Source organism: Erythrolamprus reginae, chromosome 12, assembly GCF_031021105.1.
Source record: "Erythrolamprus reginae isolate rEryReg1 chromosome 12, rEryReg1.hap1, whole genome shotgun sequence".
Taxonomy (NCBI): Eukaryota; Metazoa; Chordata; class Lepidosauria; order Squamata; family Dipsadidae; genus Erythrolamprus; species Erythrolamprus reginae.
In genome coordinates this window covers 33,456,615-33,483,532 of record NC_091961.1, presented here as the reverse complement: position 1 = coordinate 33,483,532, position 26,918 = coordinate 33,456,615, and the positions used below count along the sequence as shown (strand labels likewise).

General features: G+C 45.5%; 4 protein-coding genes across 4 annotated transcripts; all 4 read right to left on the bottom strand.

Moving 5' to 3' along the window:
- Positions 1 to 463: 463 nt before the first annotated feature.
- Positions 464 to 7,041, bottom strand: REXO2 (RNA exonuclease 2). The gene is made up of 7 exons (XM_070765688.1): positions 6,830 to 7,041; positions 6,010 to 6,093; positions 5,848 to 5,925; positions 4,036 to 4,147; positions 2,924 to 3,032; positions 2,227 to 2,280; positions 464 to 848 (listed from the first exon to the last, which is right to left on the bottom strand). The coding sequence occupies exons 1-7, from the start codon at positions 6,959 to 6,961 to the stop codon at positions 719 to 721; spliced, it is 699 nt and encodes a 232-aa protein (XP_070621789.1). The 5' UTR covers positions 6,962 to 7,041; the 3' UTR covers positions 464 to 718.
- Positions 7,042 to 8,116: 1,075 nt separating this feature from the next.
- Positions 8,117 to 15,088, bottom strand: RBM7 (RNA binding motif protein 7). The gene is made up of 6 exons (XM_070765976.1): positions 14,997 to 15,088; positions 14,764 to 14,893; positions 12,400 to 12,562; positions 11,233 to 11,332; positions 10,483 to 10,555; positions 8,117 to 10,176 (listed from the first exon to the last, which is right to left on the bottom strand). Exons 2-6 carry the CDS (start codon positions 14,851 to 14,853, stop codon positions 9,877 to 9,879), a joined length of 726 nt encoding a protein of 241 aa, XP_070622077.1. The 5' UTR covers positions 14,854 to 14,893; positions 14,997 to 15,088; the 3' UTR covers positions 8,117 to 9,876.
- An 897-nt stretch (positions 15,089 to 15,985) lies between these two features.
- Positions 15,986 to 18,780, bottom strand: LOC139175103 (nicotinamide N-methyltransferase-like). Its single transcript, XM_070765991.1, has 3 exons — positions 18,603 to 18,780; positions 17,387 to 17,594; positions 15,986 to 16,447 (listed from the first exon to the last, which is right to left on the bottom strand). Exons 1-3 carry the CDS (start codon positions 18,754 to 18,756, stop codon positions 16,021 to 16,023), a joined length of 789 nt encoding a protein of 262 aa, XP_070622092.1. The 5' UTR covers positions 18,757 to 18,780; the 3' UTR covers positions 15,986 to 16,020.
- A 3,271-nt stretch (positions 18,781 to 22,051) lies between these two features.
- Positions 22,052 to 24,745, bottom strand: LOC139174688 (nicotinamide N-methyltransferase-like). Its single transcript, XM_070765200.1, has 3 exons — positions 24,543 to 24,745; positions 23,422 to 23,641; positions 22,052 to 22,554 (listed from the first exon to the last, which is right to left on the bottom strand). The coding sequence occupies exons 1-3, from the start codon at positions 24,694 to 24,696 to the stop codon at positions 22,128 to 22,130; spliced, it is 801 nt and encodes a 266-aa protein (XP_070621301.1). The 5' UTR covers positions 24,697 to 24,745; the 3' UTR covers positions 22,052 to 22,127.
- Between the last annotated feature and the right edge of the window lie 2,173 nt (positions 24,746 to 26,918).

Genomic DNA, 26,918 nt, shown 5'->3' with positions numbered 1-26,918 from the left:
TGTATAGTCTGGAGGACAGAAGGGAAAGGGGGGACATGATCGAAACATTGAAATATGTGAAAGAGTTAAATAAGGTTCAGGAGGGAAGTGTTTTTAATAGGAAAGTGGACCCAAGAACAAGGGGGCCACAATCTGAGGTTAGTTGGGGGAAGATCAGAAGTGACGTGAGAAAATATGACTTGACTGAGTCGTAGATGCTTGGAACAAACTTTCAGCAGATGTGGTTGGTCAATCCACTGTAACTGAATTGAAACATGCCTGGGATAAACATAGATCCATCCAAAGATAAAATACAGGAAATAGTATAAGGGCAGACGAGATGGACCAGGAGGTCTTTTCCTGCCATCAATCTCCTATATTTCTTTGTTTCTAATAATTAGATTTCTATGCCTCCCGTCTCGAAGCGCGAAGAGAACCAAGAGAGCCCAAATTGAGCCACCAGAGGCAAGGAAAAAGGCAGCCGTTCTGCTGGGAGGCGATTTTAATTCTAAAACAATGGAGGGTGTTTGGGGCCAAGTGCAAGCTGGTCTTCAAGGGCCGCCAGGTATTCTGTGCCTCTGCACGTGAACCTGAGAGGCAGCCCTTGAAGCCCCGCTCACACCTGGGACCCTTCACGTGGCCATTCCAAGAAAGGGACAGAGCTGGAAGGAGGTTCTCCTCGTCAGCAGGAAGACTGCTCTGGCCTCTGGAGGTTTCCCTAAAGGATCAGGATACGGGATCAACTAGTAGGCTGTTCGCTTGCCCCGTTTTCCAACACTTTCCTTTTCTTTTCGTCTGGTCTCCTTTTAAAGATGTTGTTGCGGTAGAACTGCAGCTCTTTGATGCTCTCTCGGATGTCATCCAGGGCTCTGGAAAAAAAAGGGATTCAGGAAAGTCAATTACAAACTTCATTCGTTCCGTGACCAGGTTCTTAAGTAGAAAAGTTTGGAAGAAGAAGCAATTTTTCCCATAGGAATCAATGTAAAAGCAAATAATGCATTTGATTGGGGAAACCACAGGGAGGGTGGAGACCCTGCTTCCTCCCAGGAGATTCCTAGAGGGGCCCCACAGAGGCTTCTCCCCGCCTTTTCCGGCCCTGTTTCCTCCCAGGAGATTCCCAGAGGGGCCCCACGGAGGCTTCCCCCTGCTTTTTCCGGTTACAGTTTCGGAGGCTCCGGTTTGTAAGTGGAAAATGGTTCTTGAGAAGAGGCAAAAAAATCTTGAACACCTGGTTCTTATCTAGAAAAGTTTGTAAGTGGAGGCATTCTTAGGTAGAGGGACCACTGTATATATTTTATGGAGAAGGAAAGAGTCACCGTTTTATATTGTTTTACCATGGGGTTAGCAAACCGTTCCGTGTCACTGATATGAGAGGCGCAGAAATTTGAGAAAGAAATAATGAGCAACACAAACGTACGTTTCACACTCTCCACAGTTGAAATCCATCAATTCTGAGACAGCTAAAATATTCACCCCAAATTCAAGGCTCTTCCTTGTCTTGCCCCTCCGTAATGTGTAAGGTTGTTGCATGTATTTGCAAATGCTGTTTTGTATAGTCTACATCAGTGATGTTGAACCTATGGACGGGTGCCATAGGTGACACGCAGAGCCGTATCTGCTGGCATACAGGCCATTGCCCTAGCTCAGCTCCGACGGGCATGTGTGTGCCGGCCAGCTGACCTTTCGCTCACACAGAGGCTCTGGGAGGAGGTTTTTGGCTTCCAGAGAGCATCTGGGAGATGGGGGTGGGGGGGCGTTTTTACCCTCCCCCAGCTCCAGGGAAGCCTTTGGAGCCTGGGGAGGGCGAAACACGAGCCTACTGGGCCCACCTGAAGTTGGGAAACAAGCCATTTCCAGCCTCCAGAGTGTGGAGCAAGCTGTTTCCACCCTCCCCAGGCATTGAATTATATCACGTATGTGCAATAGTGTGCGTGCATGCTCTTTCGGCACCCGAAGGAAAAAAGGTTCGCCATCATTGGTCTACATGATTGCATGTTTTTAATGTTTCTTTTTTAATGTTTATAATCAATTTAAAAATTTTTAAAAAGAATACCTGGTAGGTAGATTTTTTCCCCGTCTTCTTTGTCCAAAACTAAAGTGCATCTTATACTCTGAAAAATACGGTAACTCTGCCAGCTGCCCTTAAAAGCCTTGGCCTCAATGATGGTGTCAAGAAGACGCAGGAATGAAAGGCTGGAAATATAGAAGGAGGAGGAGGAGGAGGCAGGCCCCCTCGGAGAGCCCTACCTGTGGGAAGCAGACTTCTTGGGAGCGAACTCGTAGTCCTCGGGATACCAGCGCCTGGACGACAAGAAAGGAGGAAGCCCAAGGAGCTCAGCACCACCACCACCACCACCACCAAAGGAAAGTGGCCTGCAGAAGCTTGGAAGAACTGCGGCCACAACAGTCAAATACTATTTATGGCGTGGTCGTAGATGACGTCATGCCAAACGGCTAAGCCGTGGAGAAATATCGGTAGCTGAGAAAGCAAGGTGTGGCCACAGTTATGCCCATTTTTGCTTGACTCTGCCAGGCAGCGCGATCCGGTTTTGTTTGTTTTTCACATGATTTTCCCCTGACTTTTAAACATTTTAATACAGTTTGGTTTTTCCCCTGATTTATTCCATTTTTTGACGAACTCCCCGATATTTCCCCAACCTCCAATTTCCCTGATTAAGTCCCCGATTTCCCTGGTTTCCAGGTTTGCTGGACACCCTGAGTGTAAGCTATGAAGCGATCAAAATTTCCACCAAGTTCTAGGGCAGAAAAACCTGAACGTTAACACCTGAAATGCCAGGTATTTTACTGCCCGGCTGAGCTGCCCTCCCCAAGCCTCTGTTCATCCCAGGGGAGCCTCCCGATCCCACCCTCCCGCCTCTCCCACAACGGCTGGGAATTCTGGAGGGCGCCAGCTTGAAGCAGCAGCAGCTGGGCGCTCATTCACCTGCAGAGCTCCTTCACGGTGCTGACGTCAACGATCCGGTAGTGGAGGTGCTTCATGAACTGCGGCATGTACTTGTCAAGAAACTTTTTGTCGGCGTGAACGGAGTTTCCTGGGCGGAAATAAAAGCACCCACGTCAAACCAGGATTCTCAGCCAGGAGACAAAGGGGGGGTGGGGGGTGGGAGGAAGGGCAAAAGCCAACGTTCCATCTCCATTGAACGCGGTTGACTCTGGATTTCACAGACTAAACCTCCCTTAAAGCCAAATGTCCATTAAATGGACATTTGCCTGAATACCAAGTCCTGGCTATCCACTTGCCTCCCAGGAGCTCCTGCCGGGCTCCCCCTGCTACAACCTCCAGATGTCAGGGCCAATGTCCAAGTACCATGGCATCCTCTTCCAGGGGTCTTCCCCATTAACAGACTAGATGGACCTTGCAAACCTCATAAGAACATAAGAAGAGCCCTGCTGAATCGGGCCAAAGACCATCAAGTCCGGTATTCTGTGTCCCACAGTGGCCCACCAATTGTCCAGGGGGATCTTGAGCAGAAAGAGAAGGCAAGACCCTCCATTTCCCTTGACCCCTAATAAATGGGACCTGAGGGAACCCTGCCTGCCTCAACCAACATAGAGGTGGCACTTGGACATCCGTTTCAATAACCATCTATAATACACTTGGCATCCGTGAATCTGCCTAATCCTGCCTTGAAGCTATCAAGGCTGACAGCTGACACGACCTCTTCTGGAAGGGAATCCCATCAACCAAGGACCCTCTGGGTCAGGGGTAGACAAAGTTGGCCCTTCTACGACTTGTGGACTTCAACTCCCAGAATTCCAGAGCCAATCATGCTAGCTCAGGAATTCTGGGAGTTGAAGTCCACATGTCATAAAAGAGCCGACTTTGCCTTCCCCTGTTCTGGGTGAAGAAATATTTCCCTTGATTTGTCCTCGCTTTCTTCCCTAGGAGATTTAGGAAAGCCCCCCCCCCCCCCCTCGTCCTAGTATTGCGTGATAGAGAAAATAATTTTTCTCTATCCACCTTTTCTATCCCAGGCAATGAACCTCAGGAAACCCGGCTGCAGTGAACGAAAGGGCCATGTTCTAGACTCCAACCTGCAAGGGGGCAAAGTCCCGGTGGAGTCTGTTGTCGGACGAAAGACAGGAACTCGTACTCTGCTTGGCGCAGGGAGATTGTGCTCTCCTTCACCGCTTTGGTGAGACCGGACTGTGAGGAAAGACAAGACACAGGTGAAGCTGCATCAAGACTCAGACCCGGCATAGGAAGATACAATAGAGAAAATAATAGCATGTGCGGAGATGGATAAACTAACATTGGAAATTAAAAAATAAGGAAGAATCGGAATATTATGAATGTTGGGGCGAGTTCTACTGCCGGCTTGAGAAAAGGAGAAAGTAATAAATGTACATTTAGTAATAATAGTAGTAGCTGGAGTGAAAAAGTTTTAAAAAAATATTTCTTGGTGATACATTTATTTATTTAGATTAGATTTATTGGATTTATATGCCGCCCCTCTCTGCAAACTCGGGGCAGCTCACAACAGGGTAAAAACAGTACATAATAACAAATCCAATACCCACCAATCCAATTACAATTTTAAACTAAAAAATTCATAAAAAAACAGCCCCAGAATATTAAAAAACACGCATACAATCAATACAATTTATTTATTTATTCATTCATTCATTCGGTTGGTTAGTAAGTTAGTCAGCTAGTCCAATACACAATGAAGGTTATAGAGGCTATACACATAGTAAAATATATCAGAGAAAGAATAAAAGAGACGATATAGGAATAAAATATACAATGAAAGAATAGAGAAAGGATATAGGAATGGAAGAAAAGATACAGTGCACTTATGCACGCCTCTTACTGACCTCTTAGGAATCAAGATGTTTTATAGATGGCACTTGCCACCAAATAGAATTTCAAAAATGTTTCAAACTAAGTCACCTAACTGTTGGAAGTGCAAAACAGAAATAGGTACTAAATATGTTAAAGGGTTAAATAAGGTTCAGGAGGGAAGTGTTTTTAATAGGAAAGTGAACACAAGAACAAGGGGACACAATCTGAAGTTAGTTGGGGGAAAGATCAAAAGCAATGTGAGGAAATATTATTTCACTGAAAGAGTAGTAGATCCTTGGAACAAACTTCCAGCAGACGTGGTTGGTTAATCCACAATAGCTGAATTTAAACATGCCTGGGATAAACATATATCCATTGTAAGATAAAATATAGGAAATAGTATAAGGGCAGACTAGATGGACCATGGGGTCTTTTTCTGCCGTCAGTCTTCTATGTTTCTATGTTTCTACTTATTATCACACTTGGTGGACATGCTCAAAAGCAAAACAATACTGGAACTTAATAGAAAAATGGTTAAGAGAAATAACACAGCAAGGAATCAAGAAAACACCAGAATTATTTATATTAGGTATATCAAATAACAAATATAAAAAAGACATATATTAATTAATAGTTCATATATTAGTAGCAGCTAGGATAGTTTTTGCTCAAAAGTGGAAAGAAACGGATATTCCAAAAGAAGCTGAAATACTTAAGAAAGTCTTAGAATGCGCCGAGCTCGACATGATATATACAGGTATATACTTGGTGGGATAAAAAGAAAAAGAGATAAGCTTGCTGTTATATTACTTTGAAAATTTTAACTTAATAGTAAAAGCATATTAGATTGTGATTATCTATAATATAAATGTAATTTCTTTTTCTCTTATCTTCTTTATTTTAGTTTGATTTAATCTACACATTAAGAATTTCTATATATATCCTTATAAACTTTGAGATGTGTTTTTATGTAGTGTCTTACAATAGGTAGGAGGAGGAGGAGGAGGAGGGAGGGTGAAGCCGAGAAGATGAAGCTGTTTCTAAGCGATCGGAGCTCTTACCTTCCCGTGATGTTCTTTGCACCAGTCTGACATGCCGTCAAGCAACTCATCGGGCTGGTTGATGATCAGATTAGGACCCTATCAAGCAAGAGGGGACATTGATTGATGAATGGATGAATGAATGAATGACTGTCAGGAGAGGCAGGAGGAGCCGCAACTTACTTCGGCCAGGATGTTCAGCCCTGAATCTGTCACCAGGCAGGCCATCTCCAGGATCTGGTCCTTCTCAATGTCCAGGCCGGTCATCTGTGTCCAAGAAGCAAAGTCAGGCAGGGGAATCAATTAATTAATTAGATTTGTGTGCTGTCCTTATTCGGGTTTCTTCCCGTGTAAGATCCAGCCTCCCCCCAAAGCCCCCTCCCCTTACCACCTCTGGAGGGGGATCCTGGGTGGGTCCCATCTTAGAAGGGGGGGCAGCCCACCCCCAACCCTCCCCCCACAGGAGACCCTTTGCAGGAGGGGCAGGGCCCCCAAGGCAACTCCGGCCCCTTCCCAAATGGAGGGAGGCAACTCTGGCCCCAAAGGGAAACCCCCAACTCTCCATCCAGTGGGGAGCAAATGAATAGAGGGACTACCCAGCACCCCCTCCGAAGGCTGCAGGGGGAGGGAGGGGGCTTTGGGGGTGCTACGCCTGTTTCCTGCCCCCCCAAATCATCCCAGGCAGGTAGAAGCCAATGGGGGCAGGGTGGGAGGGCAGCCTTGGCCACTTTAAGACTGGGGGACTTCAACTCCCAGAATTCCCCAGGTAGGGAATTCTGGGAGCTGATGCTGCGCTGCCTGGGGAATTCTGGGAGTTGAAGTCCCCCAGTCTTAAAGTGGCCAAGGCTGAAGACCCCAGAAGTGCCCCACACGCCCCGCCCCCATTGCCTTCTACCTGCCTGGGTTAATGGAGGGGGGGGCTAATTGAGGACCCAGGAAGCAGGCACAGTCCCCCCCCCCTCCCGCCCCCGCCCTCCCTGCCCCCCCCCCCCGCCCTCCCTACCTCCAGGTCCACCCAGACCATCCGCTGGCCCATCAGGGCGGCCGCCTCAGCCATGGCTCGCCTCCCGCCGCGCCCTGAAACGCCTCCGCACAGCCGCAGCCAACTCCGGGCGCTTCCGCCCACGCCACGCATCCCCACACACACCGGAGACTACCGCTCCCGGCAGGCAGCGCGCCGCGGAACCCGCCCCGCGCCGGCTCCAGCCCTGCCTCAAGGGATGCCGGGAGACGGAGTCCTGCAATCAGCCTACCCCCGACGCCGCGCTTGGCATGCTGGGAGAGTCCTCTCGGCCGGAAATGAAGGCGGAGACGGGACGAATGCCCACAATTGCCCCCCCACCTCCTCCCATTGGCTGCTTTGGGCGGGGATGAAGGTCGAAGGTCAACTTTGGCCCTGCAGCCCCCCTGCACTGCTTGCCATTCAAGTGCAAACGGTCCTTTTGGATGCAGGGACAATCAGCCCCCAGGAAAAGGAGGGGGGTCAGGTCTGTAGAGGGAAGAAGTGTGTGTGTGGGGGGGTTCTTTCCAAGGTCGGGGAGGGGGGCTCCATTCAAGCAGCAGGAATAGAGAATAGGCTAAGATAGGATATTGGAAGGAAGAATAGAATAGAATATATATAGAGAAGTGGTGAGAGTAACACAGCCTTGGGGGGGGGGGGGGGCTGTGCTAATTGTATAGGTGTCTGATGTGATTTTGAGGGGCTTCACCTGCTGCTTCCTGTCTGTTAGGAAGCTTGTGATCCACTTACAAGTGTGTTCAGGTATTGCTAGCATATTTAATTAGAAGAACTTCCGGTATGATGGTGTTGAATGCTGAACTAAAGTCTACACCCTAGCGTACATCTTTGGAGATTCAAGATGTTGAAGTGCAGAGTACAGTGTAGTAATTACTCAGCCCAGCTGCCAAAAGCCCCATAAGGCTCCTGTCAAGCAGGAACATAAATAAAGCAATATATCACTGAAGAAGAAGAACAGGGGGGCAGGTTAATACCCACCCTAAGCTAAGATTTGGACATCTGGAGTATACGGCTCCTCTTGGGGGCAGATCAATTCTGTCAGATCCTCTTCAGGAATTTAGATTTTAGGGGAGCAGGGAGGTTAAAGTATACAAACCATGCAGGCATTTCCAGACAGATGTGCACAGCTGACTCCAGATGAGAGGCAAATACATTTGGAAACTAAAACGAACCACTAGCTATGAACTAGCTATGAGCCGGCCCGAGTCTACAGAAAGGGGCGGCATACAAATCTAATAAATAATAATAATAACAACAACAACAACAACTGAGTTTTTGTTTGCACAGAGAACAGTTTTTACAAGAAAGAAATTTATTTTTTTTGCCATTATATACATAAGCATAAGCCTACGGAAGGGCACGTTTAATACTCTCAACGATATTTTTTGGGAAAATGTCAGAAACAAATTTTTGGAGCTTTTAAAATTTATGGCATCATCAAAAACATGGTCGTTGAAATACTAGTAGAAAATGTTTCTTGCATATGAACAATGTTGTCAACATTAATATAGCAAACATCAACCCCTTCAGACATGCAGTGTAACCAAGGCTTAAAAACTTTCTTCTCAAAACAAAACAAAAAACGAGCAAGCAGCAACAGCACAAAAAAAAAAACACAAGCTATGTTCTTTCAAGGTGTTCTGTTTGGCAGGAAAAATAATAGTGGTCTTGGGACCCTAGAGGACGTGGGGAAGAAATTAGGATGAACCAGGTTACAAATGCTGCTTCTTCCCTAAAACCATGTGCCTCCAAGTGAAACGAACACCAACTGCAAATGCAGGCTGTGCACCAATTTCACTCAGAGCACCGATTTGAAACACAATCTGTGTTTCATGCGTGCCCAGAAATTACAAACCCTAATTACCACTCTGATGGCAAATGTTGAAAAGAAGCACTGGAGATACACATAGAAAGAAGCCAAGTGAAAACTAGGCCCGCTAGTTTCTTACAATTAAAAGTGCTCCCAGGCAAATAAATGCCTTTCCCCAAGTGCCAAATCAAGATTTTTTCAGAATACAAAGACGTTGCATGCAGTGATGGCATTTTGGGCACAAAACCCAGGGAGGGAGGGTGTGTGTGTGGTAGGTGTGGTGATTGCAGCCCACCTGGGGGACTGAAAAGCAAGATTTTACTCTCCAGTTACCGAGCATTTTGAGCTCTCGTCAGGAACCAGTCATTTTATGATGAAATGTTTCATTGCATCTTCTTCAATACTTACCCCTTTCTCATTTCATTAAATACCGGTTTTCTAATTTTACGTACATGAGAAATTTCTAATTTTCAAAGTTTTATGAAACAATCTTCAATCTTTGTCAGTGTTGTGTGGGGCAGAGACATACAATAATTTCCTGAGAAGCGGGTAATCACTTAAGATACTGCAGGGTCTCCTGGATATAAAACTCACGAGATAAAATCAGCTAAAAGACCCCTAAAGAGCCTGTCAGTATAAAGAACACGTCCTTCATTACAGTTTATCAAATTCCCGGGCAAATTTGCTCCATTTGTAGATCTCACGAGGCGAAACACTTAATACAACGAATATTCAATAACTTCATTCCCGTAGCAAAACACTGTTACCCAAATTATCAACGGCCACCAAACTTTCTCCTTCCTGGCTCTTTTCGGAGCATCACCCCTCGCTATAAAAATACCAACCTTGGTTTTAAAACAAAACCAAAACAGCGGAACCTTTTTTTCCCCCCCTCCTTATAAAATAAACACAATTCTCTCCTTTTCTTTACCTGTTTAAAAGTGTGGCACTTTTTCTTCCTTTTCCTAAACCCTGAGGGGAAGTTAATACAATTCAAAAATTCTTTTCTCTCAAAATACATACGGCAGATGATATGTATAAAACTTTTTTTTTTCATTTTTAAAAAAAGATAACCTGTGAAGTTACCGGCTACAAGCTGTCCGTAAGGGGAAGGAAAGAAGCTTTTAAAAGGGGAAGGAGCTCCAGGGAGCAAAGTTCACAAAACCCACTCTGAATACTTGCTGGTGCCGTTCCCCATCCCGGTAACTCCGGCTGTGCCAACTCAGCTCCAGCCTCCATAGTTCCTTTCGTTGTAGTATTGCTCTTCCCGGTTCCCCCGGAAGCCATAATTCGAGCCGCATTCTGCCAGCCGCCTTTGGTCCTGGCCGTGGTGCCTGTGGCCGGACTGGTAGGGGTGGGAGCTCCCTCGTCCCTTGCGGGGGGGCTCTGTGCGCCAGTGCGCTGCGGACCCCGAGGAGCGGGGGAAAGGGTAACCCTGCTGGCCTCCAGGCGAAGAAGACTCGGGAAGCGAAGGATTGTGCCTCCCGCCGAACGGTGGGACCTGCTGCCACACCAGGGCCATCTGGATAGGGAGACAAGAAGTCACACTGGGTCACCAGGAGTCTTCAGCAGGGGAGGGGAGGGGAGAGCCCTACTGCCAAGAAGAATTGCCCACGGCAGGGGAAGGCTCTGCCGAAGCCCAGTGTCCACCCCACCTACCCCTTCCCAGTTGAGGAGGGCAGGGAGGATGGCTGCCACTGCAGGAATTCTGCATGTAAGAAAAGAACGCTGCCCCCCCGAGAGGAAAATACAGGCTGATATTCGATCTGTGAACCCTCAAGGGACCCGAGTTGTTCCCTTCCAAATCACACTGGGGAGGACCACTCACCATGGCCTTTGTTTGGTCAAGAGGGGAGAAGGATCTCTGGCCACCTGACATGTTCTCGGTGTTCCTCTCAAACCTGTTACGTCAAAACCAGAAATTAGCTGTACTGATCTTAATAAAGTTGGCATCCAATTTTATTTTATTTTTTCCAAAGGAACCACATTCAAATATATTTGTAAACTCATCATATATAAAGCACCTCTTTAAAAGAAGCAATTATTTCAAATCATGGATCTTAATTCAATATTCCTTGCCTTTTGCAAGCTGCTTAAAACCCACCTCTGCCGTCAGGCATGGGGGAATTGAGATGCTCTTTCCCCCTAGGCCTCTACAATTCTATGCGTGGTATGTATGTATGTATGTTTGATTTTTATATTAATGGGTTTTTAAATCATTTTTAGTATTAGATTACTATTGTACACTGTTTTATTGTTACTGTTAGCCGCTCCGAGTCTTCGGAGAGGGGCGGCATATAAATCCAATAGATTAGATAGATAGATAGATAGATAGATAGATAGATAGATAGATAGATAGATAGATAGATAGATAGATAGATAGATAGATGATAGATAGCTAGATAGGATAGATAGATAAATACATAAATTTAGACATTGTTTTAAAAGTGGTTCTGAAATATTTAAATAACATGCAGCTTCTCCATTTTACCTTAATGGATTTCATTTCCCACCCCGACTAGACTATGCAAAAATTATGCCACTTTAAAAGCCAGCCAAGAAGTCTTCGTGAGCCTACCTGTTGCTGTGGGATGCTAGCTGTGAACTGCAGGGGTTTCCGTTTGCAAATCCATGTGGGGCGCAGGGTGTGGTGACCTCTTGAGATGTATGGCTGCTTCCTGAAAGACATTTTGGAAGACAATCTAAAGACTCTTGAGGGAGGCAAACTGTGAGATGCCAGCAGCCAAGACGGAGCAATTAGCTGGCTCTGAAGCATCACACCAGAGAACTAGTACAGCACACAAACAGATTTCCAAAACAAATGTTGCAACCTTCTGAAATACCCAGTAGGTGACAATGCAATCACAAGGCAACACTAAAGACACCAAAGCCCGAGTTAATTGCAAATCTCATGTCAGATGCAAATGAGCCGCCCTGGGCTGAAAAAGAGCTAAGGACATTCTTTCAATCCAATACATCAGCCCCGCTCTGCAAAAGTTAAAGCAGAGGGGAGATTTAAAGTATACTGCTCAAAAAAAATAAAGGGAACACTTAAGCAACACAATATAACTCGAAGTCAATCAAACTTATGTGAAATCAAACTGTCCACTTAGGAAGCAACACTAATTGACAATCAATTTCATTTTGTTGTCAGCACACTCAACTTTGTACAGAACGAAGGGAATATTTCATTCCTTCAGATCTAGGATGTGTTATTTGAGTGTTCCCTTTATTTTTGCAGCAGTGTATATTGGCACACTGAACCCAAAACGCCAGAATTCACTTCAGCAATGGGACTGCATTGGGAATAAATTTGTTTTAAATGGAATATTTGTGGCAACAGCAAGTTGTATCTCACAACCGAACAAATCAAAATGCATACATACAGAATTCAGTGAAACAAAACAATAATTTGCAGGGCAATGTTTTTAGGACCTTTATAATATTTAGATGAATAATGCATTTAAATATAAAATCAACTAAATTTAGAAGATCCTAGTGATGACTCCCTAACATTGACAAGCCATCCTCTTCTCCCAAAAATTAGTTTAACATGTCAATACACAGACAATGCAGTGTCACTACGATCATATATTCTACCTAAAGTTTGGCAACTGTTTAATTCAGCATTTTCCACACAGCAATTTGCTCTCATAGTTCACACACTGTAGAGCTCTAAGGGAAGTGATAAAGTCTTCCTACTTTGTCAAGATCATCTAGGCTGCTTGAAACATTTTATGGATACCTGATCGGAACTGAATTTTGAGTGGTCTCCCAAACAGTTTGATCCCATTAAGCAGACTCATGCCATAGGGAACAGATTCTTCATGTTTGAAATTCACAAATGCAAACTGTTTTGCTTTCCCATCCCTGTCCTTCGGGATCTTTACTTTAATGACTGGGCCTGCCTGCAAACCAAGAAACAAAACAAAACGTTAAATAATATTAAAAAAACCAAAAAACCCAGTCTCTTTCCTGGCATGTAGGTCGCTTGACACACCCACATTTTAAATAAACCTCTGAAGAGGAGCAGCACTTGCCAATCAAACAGAGGATATTGTTGTGGTGCAAACATAAAATGCTCTTATGTTTAGACTTTTTTTAAAAAAAATAAATCTGCAAGGTCCCTTTTTAATCCATAGAGTGATTCTCCACCCGATTTCATCAATGCCAATTTTTGTCTTGATCCCCTCCCCCCACCCAAAAATGGTGCCCATGCTGTCCATCCATTGGCCACTGGCTGCTGGGGGGCTGAAGGGGAGGCAGAGGGGGCACCCCTCCACTCTCCTTTCTCCAGACCTTGGAAGGGGTGGGGGAGAAAAGGTTTGTTTGTTACTTAATTCAGATTACCACCACCACCCCCAAAAAAAAGTCACAAAAAAAGATTAAAGCCAATCTGGGCAAACCTGTGGATTTAAAGATTTCTCATTAAAATAAGAATAAGAAATGGGGCCTGGCCTAAGGGCCATGAATTATAACATCTTATCACCTCTGACTGCAACTGTTCTGTATAATTGTGGGTTAGACTGGTTAATTATTTTTTTATTTATTTTGGGTTTCTTTTTTAAAAAAATGTTCTTATTATTGTTGGCACGGGTGTCAAGATAAGGGGGTGTTTATGCATATGATTTGGGAATGCCCGGTAGTGCAGAAATTTTGGAAATAAGTGCAAGAGGATATTAATCGAATGCTAAATATACGATGGACAATTACAAAGGAAATGGCGGTATTAGTCAAAAGGAATGAGATGGGAGAATTTAGAGAAATGAAAGAAGCAGCGATAGAAACCGCTCAGGCAGTATTAGTTCTCGGTTGGAAGGATGCGACAAAATGGACAATACAAAACATGGTGGATCATATGCAGTTTGAGATTATGGATAAGATGAATTCGGCCAATGAAAATATTCTGCAGGAACTGATGGAACGATGGGACAAGGTAAGAGGATACGTGGTTAGCAGAATTTGAGACCAAGGTACAAATAATAAATTAGAATTACTTTATAATATGTAAATAGATATACACCGCTCAAAAAAATAAATAAAGGGAACACTCAAAGAACACATCCTAGATCTGAAATATCCTCATTGAATACTTTGTTCAGTGCAAAGTTGAATGTGCACAACAGGTGTAATTGATTGTCAATCAGTATTGCTTCCTAAGTGGACAGTTTGATTTCACAGAAGTTGGATTTACTTGGAGTTATATTGCATTAAGTGTTCCCTTTATTTTTTTGAGCAGTATATTTGCTCTTAAGTTAAAATGGTATATAGAAAACATGCTCCCATCTTGGTGGAGGGGTATGAATGTTGTTTGGTTTTGGTGGGCACTTAGATCTATCCTACACTCCCTTTTCAAATTCAGCAAAAACATGTGACATATACATACACACACACATATATAAATGTTCTTATTACTAATTATTGGACTTATTTATTGTATTTACTATTCATCCTCGTAAGCCACCTTGAGTCCCACTGGGATTGGGTGGCACAGAAGTCCAATAAATTAAGTTATTATAGGGAAGACTCCTAAGGCGGAAGGGGCAAGGAAGGGGTGGGGGGTGTCCAGAAAAGGCGCCCCTCCCCCCACCTTTTTCTCCAGATCTTGGAAGTGGTGATGGGGGAGGGGTGGGAAACGTTTGCTTGTTATTTCATTCAGATGCCCCCCTCCCCACCCAAAGCCACCGATTAAAGCCACTCTTCTGGGCAACCTATGGATCTCATCCTTTGTAATTATGGTGAAGAATCCTAAGGCGGAAGGCACGAGGGAGGGGGGCATTGTCCGGGGTGGGGGGGTCTCCAAAAAAGGCGTCCCTTCCCCCCGTGTTCTTCCCCACGGGAATCTTGGCAGCATTGGGCGCCTTCTCCCTCCCTCCCTCCCTCCCCACCTTGAAGCCCCCCCCGCCCCATCTGTGGCTGGAGCCTCCCCCCCTCCAGCCCTCTTCCTCAGCCAGCCGGCCTACCTCACAGGGCTGTGGGCGGACGCGGGGGAGGCCTCCGATGAGGCGCTGTCCCCCCCCCTCCAAATGCGGCCCAGCTCAGCGGCCCGAGAAGGCGTAGAAAGAGGAGAGACACCCCCCACACACACACACACTTTCCCTCTCCGTACCTGGTGGAAGAGCTCGAAGACCAGCTCCTCGGTCACGCGGGGGTCGAGGTTCCCCACGAAGAGCGTCCGGTCGGCCTCCGCCGCTCCCATCGCCTCAAAGTCCGGTCGTCGGCACCGAGGCGCACGCGCACTGAGGAGGAGAAGAAGACGACGACCGGAAACCTCGAAGTGTCTCGCGGGACCTCGGTGTCTCTTCCCCCACCCCACCCCACCCCCCCTCAAACTCCCCCTACCTCCGCGACTCTGAACTGCGCAGGCAGAGAACGCAAAAGGACGGCGAGCGACGAGAGTCAAAGTGGCACAGAGCAGCGCGCGGAGGAAGCCCCGCCCCGAAAAGGAGGAGACTCGTCATCACATTTATTCATACTGAGGGGATGTTTTTCTATCTCTATGGCTGCCATGATAATTCTTTTCTATACGAGTTCTGTTTTGGAGAGTAATTTAGTTTTTTCGAAGTCAATTTCATGTTGGATTTTGTCTTTTGGGTTTCTTAGGATGTTGGATATTCTCTGGTTGGTGACAAATGAAGTTTTGATATTATGTTTGTGGATAATTTTGCTAATTTTGTCTGTCGTGACGCCATTATCCTGTTCTTGGTCTTGATTTTGGGGGGAAGTCTCTTTTTTGGTTAGGTTTGTAATTGTTTTTCTTTCGAATCCATTAGAAATTAATACACCTTTGAGTTTGTTCAATTCAGTTTGTGGTCATGGTCAGCTAGGCGTTTGGTTCTGGAGATGAGGGTTTGGGCTACTGTGCAGGGTGGTGGGAGTGGGAGTGTTTATATTTATATTATTTATATATATACATAAATGCATAACGTATAATAAGTATATGGAAGAGTACAGTGCGTAAGTATGCAAATGTTCAGCATAATAGTATAAAATATAAGTATATTATCTATTTTATTAAGTTAAGTGTAGTGCAATTAAATGTATATAAGTTTACAAAATGTAAAGAAGCTCAAAAGAATAATATGCAAGAATCTACACATGCAGAACTACTTACTGTATTTATTATGATTTTGTTTTGTTTTATTTTAAAAATGAAAAATTAAGAAACCATTTTTTTTAAAGGAAAGCAGAAACGCACACACACAGAGAAAAACAAAATATTTTATTACACACAAAACCATTTTCTATGTACTTCCTAGGAAAGGGTGACGGAAGGCACGTGGTGTTTGCTTTCCATGGCTTGTCTAACAAAATGCTAACAATGGTTGGAGAAGCCTATGGAGGTTACATCAGCAGCTGCGTCATTTCATGGGCTGCATTTCTGGGCAAGAAGGATGCACCGGCCTTTTGCATCTGCTTCAGACGGAGGGCATTTGATCCTAGTCTCCTCGATCCATTTGATGACAAAGCCAGCCTGTCTCACTGCCTCTTCTATCACCTCCTTCTCCAGGTAAAGGAGAGAGAAACGCTGTTGACCAACTGTGTAGTAATGCCCTTCAAGGCTTGAATTGAACAGGAGGTGCCCCCCTGGTTTCAGGAGGGAGCTGATGTTCCTGAAGGCCGATCGGTAGGTGGTGAGGTCTTTGCAAGCTGTATCCAAGCACAGAGTGGAGACAAGACAATCTGCGGGAGGAAGGACCAGTGGGCCCAAAGGTTTGGGTTGGGTCACATCACATTTCAAGTACCGCTTGACCGCTCTTCGGACTTTCTCTTCCTTCTCTGGCCATTTTTCCCTAGGGTGAAAAACAGGAAGAAGGTGACCTGCCTATCTTCAAATATTTGTCAGATATTTCTTTATTTGTTTGTTTTATCAAGTACGTTTTTGTGGTATACAAAGATATAATATTTATATGCATGATTCTAGTAAAAGAGAAACATTAGAACAGGGGACAGAAGGCACTCTGGTGCACTTATGCATGTCCCTTCTTTTTATGGATGGCTTTCCAAATCTGTGGTCCTTGTAAATAGAGAAGCTCTTCTCTCTGCAAGAGTTCCTTGTTATTATTATTATTTATTAGATTTGTATGCCGCCACTCTCCGAGGACTTGGAGCGGCTCCAAGTTGCCTGCATTCAAATATCACTCTGGGACCTGAAAGGTCTAGGCTAGGGCCATGTCCCCCAAACTTGGCAACTCTCAAAGGCATGGACTTCCTCTCTCAGGATACTCATCTTTCTGAGTCTGACCCAAGAAGCAAGAAAGATGCCTTCACTAGACAGACTCTACTAAGATAAAGGAGCCACCAGGAGAAAGAGCTTGGGCAGGGGGTGCTCATAGAAGACATGGACCATTGAGGACTAGATAACCCTACAGGTCCTTCTGAAGCTCTGCAGAAGAATTGGAACAGAGACCAATTCTGTAACCACTGGTTCAGCCCTTCTCATCTGCCCAGAAGAAACTGTGCGTTTGTTGCCCTAATGCTTTGCTACCACAGTGGGAATAAAAGCTATTGTAAAACCAGCTAGCCAAGCTGTCTAAAAGAGAGTCACCCCTGGATCTTCTGATCTGCACAATTGTTCCCCATTAAGGCTCCGGATTGGAAAATCTCTCCGGCTGCATTTTCATACACGGGCAGATTAGCCAAAGTTGAAAGAGAAGGAACTGGTTGCCTTCTCCAGTTCAGCCTAAATTAATCTGAGTCTCAAAAGGTGTCGAAATCTAAAGGATACCTACCCGTCTCCCTCCAGGTCGCAGACGTATTTCACGATGGGGGTCCAGTCAAAAGCCCCCGGCTCCTTCCTCAGCCATCGCTGCACCTCCTCCCAGTTCTGGAGAGAGTAATCGGTGGCTATGATCTCCCGGAAGTTCTCGCAGGCGGAGAGGAACTGGTAGATGGACGCGCCACTGCCAATGTCAATCAGGGTGTCTCCTTTGATGCCATCTGGAGCCCATCAACCCAACCAGAGAGTTTTCCAAAATCAGCCTGCTTTGAGTCCTTTGTATCTGTTTGCCCATTAAACTGCCCCAGAAGCACCACAAACCCTTCAAAGATCACCTACAAAAAGATATTGATAAAATTGAACAGACCCAAAGACGGGCTACAAAAATGGTGGAAGGTCTTAAGCATAAAACTTATCAGGAGAGACTTCATGGACTCCATCTGTCTAGTCTGGAGGACATAAGGGAAAGGGGGGACATGATGGAAACATTGAAATATGTTCAAGGGTTAAATAAGGTTCAGGAGGGAAGTGTTTTCAATAGGAAACTGGACACAAGAACAAGGGGGCACAATCTGAGCTTAGTTGGGGGAAAGATCAGAAGCAGCCTGAGAAAATATTATTTGACTGAAAGAGGAGTAGATGCTTGGAAAAAACTTCCAGCAGATGTGGTAGGTAAATCCACAGTCTGGATTTAAACATGCCTGGGATAAATATAGATCCATCCTAAGATAAAATACAAGAAAGAGTATAAGGGCAAAATGGAATGACCATGAGGTCTTTTTCTGCCATCAATCTTCTAGGTTTCTATCCTAGAGGCTCCCTTACCATTTGCCGACTCCTCTTCTTAGCATTCCCACAAATATATTTCCATCCCATCCATTTTTCTCTCTCTCATGAACAAATATGCACATGTGATAGAGATTGAGGAACCTTCTTCCTACTATTTTGTTTCCAGATCAATCTGCAGAAAAGGCCAAGTAATAGAAGGTAGAATTAGAGGGAGACAAAGGAGACTTCTCAACACGTTGGCATCTGCCTTTTGTAAGCTAATTTCATTCCTTGGCTGATTTCACCCTGAAGAAGACAACTAAGTAGTGCAAGTTACAATCAGCAGAATTGTGAAGATGAAAACATGACTTTGAGATCTGCCTCTTGGCTCCTCCTGACCATATCTCAGATCAACTAGCATCCCTCACCTTGAAGTTAACATTGGGAAAGTCGAGACTTACCTACGGCGAACGCCCTGTGAGCCCCTTTCAGGAAGAAGGTGAGAAACTGACCCATTCCACCATCCTCAAGGCTAACTGTGTAGTACTTTTCCAGATGGTCCCTGGGATCAAAATGTTGAGTGTAGAGATCTTTCCCTGTGTAAGACTCTTCCATCACCCCAAAAAATACCTTTGCCAACCGTTGATTGTCGTTTCCTCTTCGGAGAATTATTATATCTTTGCCTTTGCTGGCTCCGCCTCCTCATCTCCCTTACAGATTGCTTCCTCAACAAAACTCAACTTTGCAGGTTGCAGCATGAGCATCTTGCCAACATGTTGATGCCCTGGCCCGATCTGGCCTGATCTAAGGGAACAAGATGTTCTCCCTTGAAACGGAAGCATAGGACCAGTGGATCACCCACCCAGAAACAATATACCCTCAGCCCCGGGAGGGAATGAAGTGATTGCATAATGCGTCAATTTGAAATGGGTGGCATGGAATAACACATACCCAAAATCAGAATAGGAACTCGGGAGGTTTGGCAACAGAGGCAGAAGAATGAGCTGTGAATCAATTGCAAAAGGACACATAGACCAGTGATGGCGAACAGACCACAGAGTCATTCATAGCGCTGGAAGGGGTCTTGGACCTCCTGTTTGTTTGTTTGTTTATTTGATTTGATTTGTATGCCGCCGCTCTCCGTGGACTTGGGGCGGCTAACAACAGTGACAAAAACAGCATGTAAAAATCCAATACTAAAGCAGCTAAAAACCCTTGTTATAAAACCAATCATACATACATACAAACATACCATGCATAAATTGTAGAAGCCTAGGGGGAAAGATTATCTTAATTCCCCCATGCCTGGTGGCAGAGGTGGGTTTTGAGGAGCTTACGAAAGGCAAGGAAGCTGGGGGCTATTCTAGTCTCTGGGGGGAGCTGGTTCCAAAGGGCCGGAGCTGCCACAGAGAAGGCTCTTCCCCTGGGTCCCGCCAAATGACATTGTTTAGTTGACGGGACACGGAGAAGGCCCACTCTGTGGGACCTAACTGGTCGCTGGGATTCGTGCGGCAGAAGGCGTTATCCAATCTGATCTCCCTTGGAAACGAAGCCCTTGACCCTCTCCGGGGAAAGAAAGCAAGGGGGAAAGGAAAGGGTGGGTCCCCTTGCCAGTGGTCAGCAAAAGTAGAAGAGGCAGTGCAGAGAAAAGGGTCTTCAGGGCCAGATGTCCAAATAGCCAGGTCCGTTTCTCTTTTCTGATCCTCCTACTTCTGGGGCAGAAAACATCTGTTTGGGCCTTGGAGCTTTTCTCGCCTTGTGCTTGGCTGCCCCATTGCTCCAGGGCATCCCCCTTTCTCCTGGCTCCTTGCCCAGGTTGCCCCCTCCCACCCCATGGCAAGGAAAGGCCAATTCCAGGCCTGTCCAACTCTTCCTTGGCACTTAGGGCCGAGGAAGGAAACAGCCATTCTATTTTGGGACCGGATGCCAGTGCAAGGCGCCAGGTTCCCCGGAATGCAGCTCTGTGGTGGGCAGCAGAATATCCCCTCCAGTGTCTCATGGCTGTGGCATCCTGGCTTACTCCAGGGAGTGACCCAAGAGGGCATTTCGGGTAACAGGCCAGCCGGGATGCCATGCCAAGGGGGCCTCGGGAGGAGTTGAAAGGAGGAAGTCACAATCCAGAACCCAGAAATAGCAGAAGGGCCTTGCTCGGTTCCCTGGCAACAAACCCATGATTTTCACAGCTTCTTTTCCAAGGGGAATTCCGGGATTTGAGAGGTCTGCCCATATTTGAGCTGCCAAGGAACCAAAGCAGCTTCTGGAGACATAAAGCCACAGGATCGAATCCCAGTAGGCGTTTGGCTAGCTGATGAGGCCAGAACAAGGCCGAAATAGTGCTATCCTAGTCTCCCTTAATTTTAAAAATTCAGCAAAAACGTGATATATACATATATAAAATGCAGGGCGTCCTGCATAGCCACGCCCACAGTGTGGTAGTAAAAAAAAATAGTAGCCCTTCACTGTATGTATGTATGTATGTACACTGTGGGTATGGCTTATGCAGGACGCCCTGCATTTTCTTTCAACATCGTTCAGTGCAAATTGGGTGCTCTGGGGTGGGGCTCCCTTTTCGCTACCCCACTGCATCCCCCCCCCATCCAGGCAGCAGCCCAACCCCGAGTAATGCAGGAGGACTAGATAAGATACCAGAATATAATGCGGCAATTAATGATTTGTAGAAAACGTTTGTAGAAAAGAGTAGTTTTAGTCTTCAGTGCAAAGTATCTTCATCTTCAGTCTTCTATATACCGGAATCTTTCATTAGCTATATTCAGCATACTTACAAGTGGATACTCAACCAATCCAGGTTACAAGTAGATACTAAAGCAACCCACGTTTCTTCGTATCGCTATCACAGTTCTACTCAATATCTAATTCGCGCTCAAACTGCTCCAGCCAGCCGACTACCAACCACCATCAACAGCAAACAACAGATGACCAGAGAATCGGGTTTTTTTTAAATATATTTTTATTGGTTTTGCACATTGAATTTAACATAAAACAAAGATAAAACGGTGCACAGTGCATGTGCCCACCACCCAACTGATAATCCCACCACCACCACCACCAAATGTGGGAGGTTCAAATATTTACTAATTTTTATTATTTTATTTCCTTAGCTCTACTTTTCATTTGTTTACTATTGAAAGAGTGATTGGAGTTTATTTTTCACATTTTCGTCACAAATTCTACTCAGCATATAATCTTTCACCTTATTCCATTGTACCGTCAGCTTCTCCAATTTATTTTCATCAAAATTGTTTAATCTTATTTCCATGATTTCAAAATGAATGTGATCCCCCATGTACCAGTACCAATTCTGCAGTGTCCATTTTTTAAACTCTTTCCAGCCCAATACCACTACTGCTTGAGCGCTTTTGAATGCTGCAGTTTTTTATTTCTTTGAAGTCTCTTAATTCATGGTGAAGTTGATTTGCATCTTATAATGCCCTGGCTCAATCAAATTGCAGTTCACACCCAACGACAGGGCGACACATACGCAGAGAAAACAGAGGGACACAACACAAAGAAAGCACAAATCCACACACAAACCCAGAGGTAAGATGTTACTTTATTACACAGAGAGCCATTTCCTGTTCACTGTTTCCTATGCGCCTTCTATGAAAGGCATGGGAAGGATCCCAGAAACCATGTGTCATGAGTTTTCTTTAACTTTTGTAGCAGAATCACAACATTAGAGCTGGGGTGGCGCAGTGGTTAGAGTGCAGCACTGCAGGCTACTTCGGCTAACTGCTAGTTGGAGTTCAGCAGTTCGAATCTCACCACTGGCTCAAGGTTCACTCAGGCTTCCCTCTGTCCGAGGTGGGTCAAATGAGGACCCAGATTGCTGGAGGCAAGAGGCTGGTTCTGTAAACCGCTTAAAGCACCACGAAGTGGTATATAAGTATATAAGTCTACATGCTACAGTGCTATTGCTCTAACAATGCTTGGAGAAGTCTGGGTGTCACCCAGCAACTGCCTAATTTTCATGGGCTGCATTTCTGGGCAAGAAGGATACACCGGCCCTTCCCATCTGCTTTGGATGGCGGGCAGTTGATTCTGGTCTCCTCAATCCACTTAATAACAAAGCCCGCCTGTCTCACTGCCTCTTCTACAATCTCCCTTTTCAGGTAAATGTTAGAGAACCTGCGCTGGCCAACCGTATAATAGTACCCTTCAAGGGCTGCGTAAAACAGGAGGTGGCCCCCTGGTTTCAGGAGGGAGCTGATGTTCCTGAAGGCCGATCGGTAGGTGGGGAGGTCTTTGCAAGCTCCATCCAAGCACAAACTGGAGAGCAGGCAATCCGCGGGAGGAAGGACCAGCGGGGCCAAAGGGTTGGGTTGGGTCACATCGCATTTCAGGTACCGCTTGACCGCTCTTCGGACTTTCTCTTCCTTCTCTGGCCATTTTTCCCTGGGGGGAAAAGACAAGAAGAATATGACCCACTTATCTCCAGTCTAGGTCAACTTAACGATTTCCCTTCTTTAGAGAGCCGGGGTGGTGCAGTGGTTAGAATGCAGCACTGCAGGCTCCTTCTGCTGACCACTCGCTGTAGTTCAGCAGTTCAAATCTCAAGGTGGACTCACCCTTCCGTCCTTCCCAGGTGGGTCAAATGAGGACCAAGAGTGTTGGGGGCAAGAGGCTGATTCTGTAAACCACTTAGAGAGGGCTGTAAAAGCACTAGGAAGCGCTATATAAGTCTAAATGCTATTGCTATTGCTTTGCTATAATGGATGGTGATTGGTCAGGTTTCCCAGGTCTGCTGCCCTTCAAGAACAGGAAAACCCTCCTTTTTGCAAATCTCCTTCTTGCCTGGATTCAAATACCAATCTGGGAAGTTTGAGGGCAGTGTTCGTCCTCCTTTGTACCTCTTAAGATGTTTGGATTTCAACTCCCAGAATTCCCCAGACAACACAAGGAATTTATTTATTTATTTATTGGATTTGTATGCCGCCCCTCTCCGCAGACTCCAGTCAAGAATACCAGTCTTGAGTGTTGGCCATGGAAACCTACAGTCACGTACCTTCTATGGCAACCACCAATTTCTTTGTCACTACTTCATAGATTGGGAGGGGGCTCTAAATAATTTCAATAATTATGAGCCATGAATATCTATGTCATCATAAAAGTTTCATGACTTATGTCCCTAGATCAAATATCAAGATGGACATAGGCAATAACAGCGGACAGATTAGCCAACGTTGAAAGAGAAGGATCTGGTTGACTTCAGCCTAAATTAATCTGAGTCTTGAAAGGTGTCAACATCTAAAGCATACCTACCTGTCTCCCTCCAGCTCACAGGTGTATTTCACGATGGGGGTCCAGTCAAAAGCCCCCGGCTCCTTCCTCAGCCATCGCTGCATCTCTTCCCGAGCTTGGTCCGTGTAATCGGTGGCTATGATCTCCCGGAAGTTCTCGCAGGCGGAGAGGAACTGGTGGATGGATGCGCCGCTGCCAATGTCAATCAGGGTGTCTCCCTTGATGCCATCTGGAGCCCATCAAACCAACCAGAGAGTTTTTCAAGCTCAGTTATGAATTGGGCCCTTCACCTCTGCTATTTATTTATTATTATTATTTATTAATTTGACTTCTATGCCACCCAATCCCAAAGGACTCGGGTTGTTTGTTTGTTTATTTATATGTTTTTTTATTTATTGGATTTATATGCCAGCCCTCTCCGAGAACAAGATATAAAAAGAAAACAATACAATTATAATAGTCAAAATCCAATTAATTTAACACTAATTATACAATCTATAACCCCCAATTTATTTTTTAAAAAAGCCCCAGTCATATCCACTTGGACAGCAACCCTCAGTGACTTTCATCGGGCCAGGGGGCTGGAGTCTACCCACCCCAAACCTGGCAACACAGGTGAGTCTTAAGACTCTGGCGTAAGGTGAGGAGTGTTGGGTCAGTATGAATCTCTGCGGGGAGCTGGTTCCAGAGGGCTGGAGACCCCACGGAGAATAATGCTATGGTGCATTATGGTGCCACTTTCCCCTCGAAGAGCATCCTGAAGCCCCCTGATCCCCTGGAAGCCCCTTCCCTTCTTAGCCCTTGCCATGACTCTGTTTCCCACCCTCCTGTTTGTCCACCTTTAGGAAGAAATCAACAAAATGGGAAAGAAATTGGGGAAACCATTCTCCTTCTATTTCGTTTCCAGATCAGTCTGCAGAAAAGTTCAACTAACAGAACATAACATTTTAGGGAGGTTTGTAAACGAGGTCCCCTTCATGGTTGATTGCCTCCTGAAGAAGACATCTAAGTGGTGCAGGTTAGGATTAGCAGCATTGTGAGGATGAAGTCATGATTTTGAGATCTGCCTCTTGGCTCCTGTCCATCTCAGATCAACTAGCATCCCTCACCTTGACGTTAACATTGGGAAAGTCAAGACTTACCTACGGTGAACGCCTGGTGAGCCCCTTTCAGAAAGAAGGTGACAAACTGACCCATTCCGCCATCCTCAAGGCTAACTGTGTAGTACTTTTCCAGATGGTCCCTGGGATCAAAATGGTGGGTGTAGAGATCTTTCCCCGTGTAAAACTCTTCCATCGTCCCACAAGCTATTTCTTCTGACTTCTGCTTGTTCCTCTCATTCTCTGAGGATTATTATACTTTGGCCTTGGCTGGCTCCACCTCCTGATTTCTTCTACGTTCCTCAACAAACCACCCAGTTCTTTCTCACAAGGTGATCACTGGATTGGAAGCATGGACGTGACTTCTCCATTTTACGCAATCAGATGTTCTCTCTTGGAAGCTCCTTCACCTCTTAGGACAAAGAAAGGAAGGGGGAAGGAAGGGGTGGATCCTCTTGTGGAAGAACCAGAGAAACGGGTGGGGGAGGGGGAGGGGCAGATGAGAGGGCCTTCAGGGCCAGATAACCAAGCTGTCAGGCTCAGAATCATAGGACTGGAGCCTTGCTTTGACAACTCGATTACTAAAGTCGTATTTTTTACAGTCCAATTTGGAGCGGTTAATATTAAGCTTATATCTGTTGTTTGCTCTTGTGTTGTTGTGGTTGAAGCTGAAGTAGTCGCCGACAGGCAGGACATTGCAGCATATGATCTTGTGGGCAATACCTAGATCATGTTTAAGGCGCCATAGTTGTAAGCTTTCAAGACCCAGGATAGTGAGTCTAGTTTCATAGAGAATTCTGTTTCGGGTGGAGGAGTGAAGGGCTCTTCTGGTGAAGTATCTTTGGACATTTTCGAGGGTGTAAATGTCTCTCCTTTGAAGTGAGGAACCCACAAACACACACACACAAAATGAAAGACGCCCTGCATCTCCTCTCATTCTCTTACTGATGGCACAGTGGTTGGAGTGCAGTACTGCAGGCGATGTCTGCTGATTGCCAGCTCTCTACAATTTTGCACTTCGATTCTTACCAGCTCAGGGTTGACTCAGCCTTCCATCCCTCCGAGGTGGATAAAATGAGGACCCAGATTGTTGGGGGCAAGATGCTGACTCTGTAAACCGCTTAGAGCAGTGGTTCTCAACCTAGGGGTCGGGACCCCTTTGGGGGTCGAATGACCGTTTCACAGGGGCTGCCTAAGACCAACAGAAAAGACAAACATCCCACAGTATTAGGAACTAAAGCTTCTATTCTGGCGCCTTGGAACATATTTTTACAATCTGACCAATCAGGCGTTTACAGTGGGCGTGTCCCTCTGACCTTCCTGCTAATCAGCTTCAAGCTCTGTTGGGAGAATTGGCGCTAGACTCATGGATGGGGGTCACCACAACATGAGTAACTGTATTAAGGGGTCATGGCATTAGAAAGGTTGAGAACCACAGTCTTAAAGCTGGAAAGCAACGTGGTGGTATATACGTTCAAGAGCTATTGCTATGGAATATCATGAAATGGACTAGCAGTATGGATATTTCATCTTCAGTACATCATTACAATAATGTTAAAAGGTCTGTGTTCAAATACCAGTGTCTAGGCCAGTGATGGGGAACCTTTTATTCCTCGGGTGCCAAAGGACTGTGCGTACGTGCGTGCTATTGTGCATATTGTGCTGTTGTCCAGGTTCCTTAGAGGTCAGTAAGGGGCGTGCATAAGTGCACCAGTGTGCCTTCCGTCCCCTGTCCAATTGTCTCTCCTTATCTCATTTATCTTTTCTTCCTTTCAAATATGTTCACCTATACTTTTATATCTTTTCTTCTATTCTGTTCTTTATATTATTACATATCTATTCTCTTCAATGTGCATTATGTATTGGAAAAAATAAATAAATAAATAAAATAAATAAATAAAAATGTGCGAGTGGCCACACCCATATTTCAATGTGTGGGGAGTGCAAAAACAGCTTCCCCCACCCCCCAGAGGCCCCCTGGAAACCAGAAATGGCCTGTTTCGCAACTTCTGGTGGGCCCAGTAGGCTCATGATTTGCCCTCCCCGGGCTACAAAGGCTTCCCTGGATCCAGGGGAAGGTAAAAACACCCTCCCCCATCTCTCCTGGAGGCTCCCTGGAAGCCAAAAACGCCCTCCCAGAGCCTTTGTGTGGGCCGGAAATCAGCTGGCCAGCACACACATGCACATTGGAGCTGAGCTAGATCAACAGCTCGCATGTCAGCAGATGTGGCTCCACATATCACCTATGGCACCTGTGCCATAGGTTCGCCATCTCACCATTGTTTAATTTTTTTAAAAAAAATCAGATTCAGGACCAATATATGTCCACAACTTAAGCCGGTCATGATGTCATTGACTGTTTGACATGCAACCCTGCACATCAAGGAAAGCAGAAACCCACACAGAGAGAAAAACAAA